The sequence below is a fragment of the Natator depressus genome, chromosome 7 (genome assembly GCF_965152275.1).
Source record: "Natator depressus isolate rNatDep1 chromosome 7, rNatDep2.hap1, whole genome shotgun sequence".
NCBI classification, from domain to species: Eukaryota; Metazoa; Chordata; order Testudines; family Cheloniidae; genus Natator; species Natator depressus.
This window is the reverse complement of record NC_134240.1, coordinates 44,879,377-44,893,870: the sequence shown is the minus strand read 5'-3', so window position 1 is coordinate 44,893,870 and position 14,494 is coordinate 44,879,377. Positions and strand designations below refer to the sequence as shown.

General features: G+C 39.9%; 1 protein-coding gene across 6 annotated transcripts in view; it reads right to left on the bottom strand.

Annotated features, from left to right (window-relative positions):
* DOCK3 (dedicator of cytokinesis 3) overlaps positions 1-14,494 on the bottom strand; it is a 628,721-nt gene that overhangs the window by 533,643 nt on the left and 80,584 nt on the right. For all 6 annotated transcript variants that reach the window (XM_074958290.1, XM_074958294.1, XM_074958289.1 and 3 more), the window contains exon 2: positions 1,538-1,621. In XM_074958290.1, coding sequence (XP_074814391.1) covers positions 1,538-1,621 — 84 coding nt within the window. The remainder of the gene's footprint in view (positions 1-1,537; positions 1,622-14,494) is intronic.

Below are 14,494 nucleotides of genomic sequence, written 5' to 3'. Positions count from 1 at the left end.
GTCTCTAAGGTGCCACAAGTCCTCCTTTTCTTTTTGCGGATACAGACTAACACAGCTGCTACTCTGAAACCTAATTTATAGTCTTGTAACCTATACTGCCACCTGAGAAATAAATGGCTATTTCCATTCTTGGCCTACATGCCTTTTACCGCATCAGCTCAGAAATCAGTATACTTGTTATGCACTGAAAACATTTCAGTTATACAGACTGTTATCTTATTTGCCTGGTTGGCCATAACAAAAGAACAAACATGTGAGAGCCAGGCCACTTAACCAAAATGAAATATTGTACTCCTAATTTTTTTAATCTTATTTTCTTACAATGTTTTAGGAGTAGCGATTTTAAAGGTATAATTGATTTGGGGGAAGGTTAAATCTTGTGTTTTTAATTTGTGTTTTTAAAATTCTAATTTTTTTTGGAGTTATCAATTTAAAATTTGTATTTACTGTAGTATGCTCAGTGGTCTATGGCTAAAATGTTATATTGTTAAACTATGCTAAACTACTGACTGAGTAAATTTTAATGCACTGCAATCTATATTTTTTTTAAAAATCCTAATTGTTCTTTGCTGTGATGGAACATTCACGAATTACATTCCTATTCACGGAAGTTAGAGAGAAAACAAAAGACTGAATGGCCCATGGATCTGCAACTCAGATTCATAACTATAGATCTGGGACCTGGATTAATTTTTTGAAGACATCTTTGGATTAAGAATCTATAATTCCATCTCAAAGGTTTTAGTGAAACATGTCCTCTCATGTTTTATGCTGTCAAAAATATGCCTCAATGGTATTACAAACAAATAATTTACGGTTGCTTGCTTTTTCTGTACGATAGGAGACAAATCCTTTTCACATGTGATTAGCAGCACTGACTTCAACTGGTTTATTCCCATGAGTAAAAAAGCAGCAGGATTGGACCCTATATGTATATATTCAAAGAGAGAGAACAACTGCTATTGCTGTAATGTACTGGAAATGGCATTTACTTTTAAGGGTAAAAAGAAGGTAAAGAAGGTTAACTGTAAAACACTCTCCTACATAAATCAATAACTTCAACAAACTATTCTTTTTCAGTCTTGATCCCAACCAAATCACTAATATATTTCATTAAACACATTTTCAAATACTTATGGAAAATAAGTAACAGTGGTAAGCTCAACTTAATAGGAAGGGGATAAAAACTACAAAATATGATTGGAAATCTATATATTTGTTCAAAAGTCAACATGATGAAAATTTACCACTGAACTCAATAACCATAAAACTCTCAAGTCAGGGTTCGAACATTTTCTGGACAGATGGTTTACTTAAACATGCTGACCTCCTATCAGACCGGATTACTGCCAGTAATGCTCTAGTCTTTCCTATGGAAAGTGGGTCAAATGAGGTTTTATCAGAGTATTTTGATGATCTGATACATCATGGTCCCAAAATGATTAATTAAAATCCTCAACTGTAAATTTATCTATTTCTACTGCAAATAAGATTTATCTTTGGGAAACACACCCACATTCCAATCCATCATACTAACCTTCACATTTTTCCAAGATCTGGACAGTTTCTCCTAGTTCCAAGACTAAGCCTTGTGGTATAGATCCTCGGAAGCTGCATATCACTAGAAAAAACAAAAGATAAAGGTTACATATTGTCTTGTTTTATTCTTAAAACAAAGGAGACTCACATGTTAGCTTAATTTATTTATACACAAAGAGCTGTTACATATCTGCTAAAAAAAACCATCTTTCCCATTTTGCTATTACTTCCTCTTGTACATCCTTCTCCCTCTTACCACAACCTTGGACTCTATTATGTTTAAAAATTATCCATATTTTTGGGGGTGGGGGGAAAATCTAGGTTGAGGAAGACCTCAATCATTTTTAATAATTGATCCCAGATGAACTCATGCTATATACCAAGATTTACTTCATCTATACAACTTACCAAGTGCAAGAAACAGCACTGATTTTATTTGGATCAGGATTATTCTTCTTGAGCATTAATGTACATAAAAAGGGAGGTAGATTGCAGAGATTACTCTTCTCCAACATTTCTATTCATGTTCAAACATGGTCTGGTGCTAATTTAATATAGGAAAGCTGTTATTTTTAGATACTTATGATTTAAGGCTATTAGAGAATGTTTTTTGTTTAGAAATATTGAATAGGTTATACAGCTTTAATAATTTAGAGACGACAGCTTTAATTGTTGTGTCTTTTCTTCCAGGTTTTTTATGGGTTAATTACTGTAGAACTGAATTAAGAAAAATCACTTTATGAAATGTCCTATCTTAAAAATGAACATAGGAAAATATAAATAAAATAAATCACCACTCAGAACCTCAAATCTAACAAGAAAGGAATTATTTGTTGGAAATGCGTAACAGTCTTCCTTACCCATGATACTTGTTAAAACGCCATAGTGGCATGGTTACTGTTTGTTTGGGGGGTTTTTTTGGAAGGGGGGTAGGTTGTATTTTTTATTTTTAACATTAATAGGTCATGTCAACAGTAACCAGGATTACATATAAATATGATCATTCTTTTAAAAACCTTTGTATCTATAAGTGTCATTATGGACACATCAAAGATTTGTTTATTAAAAAATGGAGAAAACAGAAAACCCACTTTCTCCTGGAGAACTAACTTTAAGATGATTTATATATACACGAACAATAAACACATCTTGTATATACATTTTACACACACAAAGCTGAGATTTATAATGGGAAACCATGAGTTGAAATAGTGATCTCCAGTGGGGAATAATGTACTCAGGCTAAAACTTCAGATGTTTGCCCATTAGTAAGGAAATATCTTTTCCTTTAAAATTAAACTCAAGACTATGGGCCTAATTCTCCTATTCAGTTGAGCTGCTTCTCACTTCTTTACTTCATACAGGCATTTTCATATGAGAAAGAGCCAGTGTAGAGAGTCCTGTGTATAAAGCCCATCCATGCAGAAGGCATATTTTTCTCAGGGGCTGGTCTGATACTGTGGAACAAACTCCCACGAGAACTATGGACCATCAAACATCACCATATTCTGCTCCAAGTGCAAATTGCACTTCTTCAAACCTTCTCTAAGATGTAACACTGTGTATATTTTAAAAAACTAAAACCTAAATTCTAGCAAAACAAAAACTTCACTGCCCACACAATTTCCCCCCTGTGGAGAGGATGAGAGAGGAACAAACCACATGATCAGGTTAGTCACACTGCTTAATGCACTAATGCAGTGGTTCCCAAACTGGGGTTCGTGAACCCCTCGGGGTTTGCGAAATGTTACAGGGGGTTCCCAGGGGAAAATTCCCTAATGGTGGACAGTTCCCTAGGAACTCTGGGCAGCATGGGGCCAGCAGCCTGGAGCCCCTGGACTTCCAAGAGCTAAGCAGATCAAAGCAAGCATATCTATCACACTGAAGAGATTTAAACTTCAAAACTCCTTATAAGAAATGGAAAGGGAGATGGATATTTTTTGCTGTTTTTAAAATTAAATAGGCAGCTAGTATTGTTTTTAAAATTATTATAAACAACAAGTTTAAGCTTTGTTGTAACGTGCGTTGTTTGCCTGGACTGCTCAAGACCTCAATGCTTGTGTAGGAGGAACTTTTTGAGTTGGCTTCTTAAATACCTCCATGCTGTTTCACATCTGATACTCCTTGATGAAATATAGGAGCCTTGTCTTATAACAGGTTTATTCAAAGTGATACAAGCTATGAAAGTGAGATCTTGGAAGAGTGTTGCTGTTTTCATAATGTAATAAAAATACTGTAATGATAAATATTAAATAGTGTGTAATAAGCATATCACAAAAACAAATTTTATATTTCCAAGATCACTGCTTTTATAATTTATACGCAGGTAAAGGAAAAAATCCCTGGAAATATTCATTTTAAGGAGGGGATTCGCAAGACTTGACATTTTAGTAAAAGGATTTCACAGGTTGTTAAAGTTTGGGAACCACTGCATTAACGGAAACTGCTCAGATTCTACAGTAATGATGGAAGTATAAGAACCTACATACAATAAAATCTGCGCCTCTTCCTGCTTCCTGAAGATCTCTATGCAGTGTGCACAGACAAGGAAAAAGGGTCATGGTTGGACTTCTCCCCCAAACCCCAGCAATTATAACTGCTCCTTGGGTCTAGTGGCAGCCACCATAGGCTAGAGCAGACTTCACTCTTCTAAATTACGTCAGACAGTACAAGCATCCAGACAGCTCCAGGACTGGAGGAGTCTCAGAGTGACTTAAAGCCTGGCTGGGGCAATAGTGCAAAAATCCTTTAAATCACATTAAAGTATTCTCAATCCATTGGATTCACTTTCAATCACAGGGGAATTATTATAAATAGGTCCTGTTATTGAGGATAACTACCAAAATACTAAGCACCAAAGTAGAATAAAGTTATTGAGACTAGTTACAACATTCTGAAGTTATAGGCTCCGATCAATACGCTATAGCAATGGTTCTCAAACTTCTTTGATCGCACTCCCTTCTTCGTGTCTGTAGTAGTTTACGTCCCCCACCAGGTACCCGGACAGCAACTGCTGCTCTCCAGCCACCCAGTGCTGCAGGCAGAGCAGAGAGCAGAGGTGGCTGGCCAGGAGCCCAGCTCTAAAGGCAGGGCAGCTGCCAGCAACAGCAGAGAAGTAAAGGGGGTATGTTATAGTATTGCCATGCCACCCTTTCTTCTCTGCTGCTGCTGACAGCAGCACTGCCTTCAGAGCTGGGCGCCCAGCCAGCAGCCACCGCTCTCTAGCCTCCCAGCTCTGAATGTGCATAGTAATTTTTTCCCCCTAAAGCTTCTCACTCCCTCACCTCCAGAATACATTCCGCACCTCCCTGCCTCCAGTTGGAGAACCTCTGCTTTACCTTCTAGGTAACTTCTTTTCCTCCAATATTTTACAAAACTGTCTCTCTGAAAAGCTGAAATATTTGTGTGGCTTTTGGGTTTGTTTGTTTGTTTGTTTTTTGTTTTTTTTATACACACTTTGTTGTATGAAAAACTAGATCTATCTCAATTTAGTCTTAAACAGTTTCTTTTAGCCTTTATTATTACATTTTAAGACAATGCTGTTATCACCTAAGAATTACATATACATGCAAAAACAGATATGGCAAGAAAAGTAATTGATCATGTTACCTCACTTGGAAACAGGGTGACTCTTTCATATCTCTGTTCTCTGCTACGTTCAACCCTTCATCTTCTCCATTCTCATTGTTAATTATCTATCTGTCATCCCATTTTGAAACTGTGCAGATTCAGCTTATCACGTGACCTCATCTGTGTGCCTGTGTATTCTAAATCTCTAGTTAAAGCATTCTCATGCACAAATCACAATAACTAAACCTGAACTAACAGACATGGTGACAGCTACACTGCACATAACCTAGACTAATATATTTTTGCTTATTCTGATAAAATTTACTTTAATCTGTTTACTTCCGTCAGCCCATTGCTTCCATTCAGTTGTTTTTAACCATACTGATCTGTTTTTGTGGCCTTGGTTTTTTACTTGTTAGCTTGTCTTGTTTGGGATGGTGGGTAACCTGTAGCTAACAATTCCCTCTTGATACCCTGCTTCACCCTGCTATTTGCATAGGCCAAGTATTTTACACATAAGACACACAAGCCAGTTTCACGGTTTTACTCCTGGGGGAATTCTGTGCCACTGCACGCACATTTTTAATTTTTTTTCCCCAGAAAATAGCAACTGCTGCAAAGTTGCTGCAATTCCATCTTTTGCCCACCAGAGGAGCGCTGTGGTGCTAAAACACAGCAGCCGCTCCTGCCAGCCCCAGCGATGATAGGAAAGAGAAACAGCCTGCCTTCTTCACAGCATCTGTCGGGTCAGGTCAAGATATGGGGAGACAGACCGTGTGGGGCTGCTGTGGGGTTACACATGGTCTCATAAGTAAGGCTACATTTTAGTCATGGGTATTTTTAGTAAAAGTCATGGACAGGTCACGGGCAGTAAACAAAAATTCACGGCCCGTGACCTGTCCATGACTTTTACTATATACCTCTAACTAAAACTTGAGTTGGGGCACTGCAGGTGCTGGGGGGGAGATGGGTGGCAGCGCACGGCCCAGGACCCCTGCTGGCACTGCCGGGGGGGGCAGTGGCATGTGACCTGGGACCAGTGCTGGTGCTGGGGGATGGAGGGTTGGCGGGGCTGGCAGGCTCCCTACCCAGCTCCGACAGGCGTGACCCTGCAGCTCCTAGGGGAGGGGCAGCCAGGGGAGCTCCATGCGCTTCTCCCACCACAAGTGCTGGCTCCACAGCTCCCACTGGCGGGAAACCGCAGCCAATGGGAGCTGCACAGGTGGCACCTGCGGGCGTGGGCAGCATGGAGCCCCCTAGCCCCTCCACCTAGGAGCTGCAGGGATATGCTGTGAGCGTGAGTTGGCTAGCACCAGCCAACTGCGGGTTCTTCTTTGCTGTGCAGACATACCCTAAAGGGCAGCACATCCTTAGGAGTGAAGTTAGGCCATGATCTGGCACAGTCCTTAATTATGTGCATAAAGCACCTAAAATCAATGCTTTGCCAGATTGGGGCCTTCATGAAAGGCATGGCTAATATCTAGTGTAGTCCTTACATCTCACTGTACAGGCACTGGAGAAGAACTGAAATTGTTGAATACAATAGATTAAAAGGGCAAAAGGAATGCAGGCTCCAGCACAGCAATGGCAAGCAGAGGCCACTGGCTGCATGGAGGTGGGGGATCACTCTGCAGCCCTCCCACCCCCAATGTTTGCCCAGGGGGCACAGAGTTGGTGGGGAGGCTGCACCCAACCCTGACACAGCGCAAGAGCGAGGCCTGCCCCAGAAACATCCCGGGGCCCTCCACTCTGCACCAGGTGTACTGCGATAGCAAGCGAGAGGGACAGTGTCTCACATGCATGCCCATCCATGCCCCCCCATCCAGGTGTGGAAGGGCTTAGTGGGGGGGGGGGTTCAGGTATGGGGTGAGAGGGTTCATTGTGGGGCAATCTGGGTGTGGGCAGCTCGGTGGTGGGCCAAGTGAAGAGGGGGATCTGGATGCACAGGGGCTCATTGGGAGGTTCCGAGTGCAGGGGGAATGGGACTCTAGGTGGGGTTCAAGTGAAGGTGGGGTGGGGCTCAGCAGGGGGAGTTGACATGGAGCAGATGGGGCTTGGCAGCGGGGTGCAGGGGGCTCAGTGGAGGGTGGTCTGGGTACAGGGGGTCTGGCTCAGTGGGGGTGTATGTGTGCAGGATGTCCAGATTCATGGAGGTTGGGTAGACAGGGGGAGTGCCCCATACAGTGACCCCTCCCCCAACAGCTGGGGAATAATGGGGGCAGAAAGTGGGAGGGTTGCAGAACTTCCTGCAGCCAAAGGAGGTTCCTGGGAGTGGGTCTGACCTAGCCCTGGCTGCTCCGTGCAGGGGAAGAGGAAGTCCTGTGTCATCCCCGCTCCCCCACACCCAGTCAGAACTAGGAGCTGGAGCCCAGTGCACAAAAGGAGCATCTCCAGTCCTGCCCCTCCCCGGCTTCTGCTGCACCACGATAATGCGCGAGTGGGACAGAGTCTTGCATGCACGCCCAGCCCTGCCCCCTGAGGCAATGATTTACATCTCCCCTGGCTGCTCCCAACACCCAAACCAGATGTACCCACTTGGGACCGCTCCCCTGAAGGGTTGTGTGAATCAGTTATTCTGTGGGGAAACAGTAAAAGTCAATGGGGGGGGACATTAATTCTGTACTTGCGCTGTGGTGCAGAATTCCCCCAGGAGTATTAATCACTGTATCTGAAGCTGAACATGAAGACAATGCACAAGCTCTAGCTGGTACAAAATGCACCTGCCCATCTTTTCTATGGCCTAGGTTGCCATGAACGCATCAGGTTCATGCTTAAATCCATCCACTCAGGTGCTGACTCCTCCTCCGTCCACCAATTTTATTTTTTATCTATTATTCTCTCCACCAAACAAACGATAGTTTAAAGTACTTTTTAAATTAAACTGTAGGTAAATTACTGCAGTTGTAATCATCTGCCTAGATTTCTTCTAATTAATCAAGATTCCAATGCTGTGGTTTTAGCTCTGGTATGTTTAGGCTACATAGTAAAATTTGACCAAGGAAAAGTAATTTCCAGAATTGTGTTTTTCACAAAAACAGACACTTTAGAAGCTCTGATAAAAGGGCTCATAAGATTGCTAATACAGTCCTGTCTCGAGCCTAGCTGACTTTTCTTCACCATACTGGGAATAAAAGATATCGTTCAAGGAAACAATCAGTTGATTGAAAAGGGATTAGCTTTGACCTAAGCATCTGCACACAAACCTGCTTCATTTGAATATTAACCATAGAAATAAAAGTGAAACTATGAACTCATAAGTTAGATATTTTCTTATGACACCAAATACAACAGATGAATCAGATCACATCTTATTTTAAACTATTGCAGCCTAGTAGACCACTTGAGTAATGAACTGTCTTTCATTGGTATTTATCTTCAATCTTGCAAGCTTTGCCTTTCACAATCATGTTACTTTAAGACAGTGGTCTCCAAAGTGGGGCACACGCACCCCAGGGGGTGCGCAAGACCATCCCTAGGGGTGCGCAGAAGGAGTGCTACCGGCATGGCTGCAGCAGCGCTCCTGCACCTTTGATTCTTTGGCAGCATGCCAGCAGCAGCCCAGCTCTCCCTGCTCCGTCTTTGGCGGCATGCCAGCGGCAGCCCTTTTTTTTTTTTGCTTCCCTAGGGCTGGCCCTGGGGATGCACGATCCAAAAAGTTTGGAGACCACTGCTTTAAGAAATAAGTGTTAACTTTTGTAGCAGCATTTCCCAAAGTGTGGGATGAGCCAAGGATTAGCTGGATCTGGGGGAGTGCACAAGATATATAAATTACGGATGAGTAGACCCTTAACACATGATGGGGTTGAACAGAGGTTGAAGAGATCCTAATTGGTTTCATTTTCCTGAAGTGGGAGCTCAGTTTTCAAAAGTCTGAGAAACTCTAGTTTACACTGACGTTTTACTGACTTTCTCAGTGTGCTTTTTTCAATCTAGCCTATGCAAAGAAAAGTGAATCTTTTCCTATTTCTTAAACCTACAATACTCTTTATACAATGTTAATTGAAAACCATTTATAAAATTATTTAAAGTTTCGCAGACAATAATACATGCAGCGTTAAAATTACAACTTTTTTTATCAAAAGAACAAGGAGTACTTGTGGCACCTTACAAGTACTCCTTGTTCTTTTTCCTGATACAGACTAACACGGCTACCACTCTGAAACTTTTTTCATGTCTACCAATACCTTCTTCCTCCTTCATTTAACAACCAAAACTGGAGTCTAAGGGTATGACATGGCAAGCACTTACTAAAATACTTTTCTGTATTCTTTGCACTGCTGTAGGAGCTTGTGGTGTATTCAACTCTTGCAGGGAAACAAACTTTTGAATTCAGCTCCTTTTAAGTAAATGATTACAGTTTCCAATGTTTATTTCAGAATATGAGTGCATTTGTATTCCTTCAAGTTATTAATTTTTGTAAATGTTATCCATTTTGTATTTGTGCTAAAACATTAATTTACCAGACATTAACGGGAATAAGCGTATATTCTGTCAAGAGCTCAATTTCTCTACAACCATTATAATTATTACAGGAAAACCACCACAGAAAAGTGTATCCAATCATTTGAGTCACCACTTCTGGTAAATCCAAACTATGTAATACTTATAGCTTATAAAAACTGTTAGCTCAAATTACGCTGTTGTAGGCAAACCAGATATAATGGACCAGATTCTCTGGTCTGACCAAGCTATGCTTGGTGCATGAATACATTTATTTTCCCCGTGTCCCAGGTATAATCAGGGATCTGTCCAATCCCTGGTATACAAACTGCTCTAATTTAGGCACAGCTCCTCACAGTCCCAATGGGACATTCTAAAAGCAGACCGTAGGGAGCACTGCTCACACCTCCTTTTGCCTGGCCACCACCCTTAAGCCCAGTCAGAAGCACGGTTACACACAAGCTCCTTGGGTGGCTCTATACCATCAGAAGAATCCCCTACCCATAAGACATCATACTGGAGGGAGTTAAACTAGATGTGACTGGAAGACAGGTTGAATAAAAATCAATCATTTAAAAAAAATCGGATTTTTTAATTTAAATCGGATTTTTTTGATAAAACCTGACAGTTTTAATTAAGATACATTATAGCTCAAAGATATATCATGAAAAGGGGATTATAAATTCTAATGCTATAGTATGAGACAATATATTCATGTAATGTTTAAGAAAAGTTTTGTAAATGAGTTCCAATAGTTCATGGATTAGGGACCCAATCTTATGGGGCTTCAGGAGCTTCTGTATAGATTAATTAGGTTAATCTTTCTATCTACCCAATGGGACTCAGTGCTCAGTCTAGAAGATACCATCAGAGATGCTTAGTTTTGCAGTTCTCAAACTGGATTTGTGTCTCCAGAGATAACATGCTTCTTAACGGCAAAAATATTTTTAAATAAATAAATAAATAAATATATAGAGGTGAGAAATAACAGACCTCAACCTATTGTCCCTCTGCAAATTTGTGTACACAGAGTCAATCCCCTACCTCTCTCTAAAAGTGCAAAGTTTCAAAAAGTTCAATGAATAGAAGATTGTTGGGGGCGGAAGAGATCTGGACAAAGAGAAGTCTGGAGATAAATGTGAGAAGGAAGGGACAGGCAGTAGAAACAAAAGTGAAACTGTTTGAACAGCATATTCCAGAAGTCTTGAGGTCTTTCTGAGTGTAGCCTTCATTGATTTGAGATCTACCATATCATTCTCTCACTAGAAGGGAAAACCTATAATGGCAGCAGGCTGTAAAAGAGACCCAGTTTGGGAATATTTTAATGAAGTTCCTCTACCTGTGGGTAAGACAGGCATGGGTGCAAAATGCAAACAGTGCAACAAAGAAATGCAAAGCCTGGTAGCCCGAATGAAACAACATCATGAGAAGTGTTCCTTCTAAAGAGGAAGGAAGATGATGAAAGGAACATGTCTGAACATGCAGGATCTTCAGGTTGGTAAACTTTTTTATTTCATACTTCTTTCTTAAGGACTGCCTCTCTTCCTTCTGGACTATTCTTGAATTCTCATGTTTGAGCAAAAAATATAGTTGTTATTCTACGGTACTATTTTAGATGCAGTTGTGATAAAAAATAAAGAGCTGAAATAGGCCGATCTTCCTTTTACAATTTCACCTTTAAAGTAGTACCGAGTGTCAGTGAATGCAATGAGTTATACTAAATGAACAGTATGGTAATAATAATTAAATAACTGCATTGACTTATTTTGTTTAGGAGAATCCATCCTCAACATACAGGATTCTGAAGACTATCCACCTTCCAGATCATCATCATTTTCTATAGTTTCAGAGTTATCTGCAAATGATAATGTTTCAGTCACATCATGTATATCACATAGCCACAGTATATCACCTGTAGCAAAAAGAAAAAAAAAATCTCCATCATCCAGAAACAACCACTGACAACTTTGTGATAAGAACCAGCAGATTACAAGAAAGAGGTAATTGACGAAAAACTGCCCAGTTTGTTTATGCAACAAACTCTCCTTTCCGTATGATTGAGAACCCACACTTCATTAACATGGTTCAGTCATTAAGACCAGGATACAGTCTACCAAACAGAGCTGATGTCACAGGCACATTTCTGGATAAAGTGTATGAAAGAGAAATTGAGCAGTGTGCAAAAGGTCTAGAGGGTGAAATTGTTAACCTGAGTCTTGATGGGTGGAGCAATGTCCACAATGATCCTGTTGTATGTGCTTGTGTGACAACAGAAGAAGGGAATGTCTTCCTTACAGAAACAATTGATACATCAGGAAATGCACACACAGCAGAATACTTACAAGAAGTAGCAGTAAAAGCTATAACAAACTGTGGAAAAAAATTCATTGGTCTAGTACACACCTTGCTGACAGACAATGCTGCAAATGTATCCAAGATGAGAAGAAATTATTTAGAAGAGAATCCCAAGCTAATAACATACGGTTGCAGTGCTCATTTGATGCACCTCCTTGGCAAAGACTTCAGTGTTCCAAAAACAAAGGCTAATGTTGTTGAAATTGCAAAATACTTCCATAACAACCACTTCAACTATTTTAGTTAAAAACAATTTTTACAACAACAAATCTGATTTTAAAACACTTGAATGTTTAACTACATTTAAAAATTCATATGCTTGTTTTGTTAAAATATTATATGCTTGCTGTTGAAGAAAAAAATCCAGAATACATAACGTTGTTTTAGTTAAATAAAACAATTTAAATGTCTGTCTGGTGATGTTCTTCCCCTAATAGAGCATGGCAAGAAAATCCTCCAAATATTAATGATTAACCTGTTGAATTGGAGATAGTTCACCTCCCAATGACTTCATAAATATCTGCTTCAATTACCTTTGGTAAATGAAATAACCAATCATTCATTTTCTGATATAGCTGTAAAACTAATCTGAACAGTTTTCAAAATGAATCACCCTCAAAATGTATAGTGTGTATTTTCTAAAAATGAAACCTACATCTCTCTCTGAGTTGTGAAGGATATATATTAAGGTTATAACAACCAACAAGAATGCACTTTTATGTAGAAATCCATGATTAAATTGAGTTTTCCTGACTAGTGATTTAAATCAAATCCACCCTGCTGGAAGAGCACAAAGCAGCCCAATCACACCAGTGAATTAGGCCTCACAAGGATATTTATGGGAATATGCTGCCAATAAGCTTGTTAGATATTGTCCCTTGCCCCCAACGTATGTTGTCTAAGCTTCTTGTGGTGGTTCCATCTTGTCCTGCAAATGCACTTAAAGACTTGAGGTCTAAGACCACTTGAGGTCTGCTATGCTTCTGTGGCAATCGCAAATATTAAACAATCTCACAAGAACTCAGACTGAGCAACTGCTCTCTGGTCTTTTTAGGAAAGGTGAAATTGCAATCTATATAGGTTTGTTTCCAACTGCATTTCTGCTAAGCTGGAACATGGCTGATCGCCTCACAACATGTGATTCAGGTACACCAGTCAGCCAATAAAACTAGACTCACCCCTTCACCCAGATCAGCCCTTCACCAACCAGTTTTTGTTTTTCCTTCACAGGATTCAGACCTATAAACAACTCTTACAGTTGTTAAAAGATGGTGGCTGCAGCATCTCTAACAGGTTGGATTGATTGAAATCAAAGTGACTTAAATAACCAATTTTAATTATGATTTAAATCAACAAGCAGGAATCCTTGATTTAAAATGAGTTTTAACTGCATTTTGAATATATTTGGGGTAGGGTTTTTTTTGTTATTTTCTTTAAGAAAGGTTGATCCTTGTTAGTTGGTAACCATTTAAACATGGTTATCTGCAATTAAACACAGTCTTCACACTAAATTTGGTGCTTCTTTTTGCTAACCAAGATATATATACATATTTATTTATGCAATTATATAGCTTTATCTATGTAAGCTATATAGCTTACATCTATTCAAATTCTCAATTTTTATGTTAAAAAATGATGAGTGATGCACTTATATTATACACACACACTTTTCTTTTTTACCTGTGATGGGTGTCAAGCTCTATTTGGATGGAAATTCAAATTCAATTAAAAATATACAAAAATAGCATTTCAATTTTTTAAATGCTGAATAAATAAGGAAAAAGTTTATCAAAACATGTTTTGCACTTAAAACTGATTTATTAAACAAACGAGTATTATCTATAGTTAATCTTCTGTCATATAAGTTGATATCAGACTGCTCAGCCATCTAACTGCTGCATCATCAAGGATAGCAAAATGTTGCAGTCCACCCTCCAATAGCCCAATTGTGAATTCCTACACCACATGCCTGACCATTTACATCACTACCCCACAGTCACACTGTGAAGACTGGGCTAAGCCAAATTTCTGCATTGTGGCAGACACTCTGGTCAGTCCAGTAAGCAGCTTGTTAACTCTAGTCCTGGCCCTGTAACCTAGGTTGCAAACAGGTGGGTGTAAGTTAGGGCTTCTGAGGGTCATCCATATGCCTGTCTCTCTTATTCCAGAGTTGCTGCCAGCCTGTACGGACATAGGTGTTGGCCCTAATATTCTATTATTAATCCAGGATTGGCACTGGACATGAATACATGAACTGCCACTGCAAGCAGATGTGTCAGCCGTCGCAAGTCAGCAGGAAGCAGAAGTGTAGGTGCTTTCTTCTGGAGATGGGCAGATGTCTCATAGGAAGTGCGTGTTGTGTATTTGCACCTATTGAAACGATTGTCAACCTAGTGTGAGGCAGATTGTTCTTATCAGTTATAATCATCTATTCAGTTTTAAGGGTGATAGCATCTCAAAGACAAAGTCAATCTGTAGTTAATGATTATTGACGGTCCTTCAAGACTGTCCTTCAAGATTTTTGAACTAGTAGATCCCACCCCCTCAACATAGTTTTAGTCACAGCCTGGAAAAAGAAAACAAGCTTTCC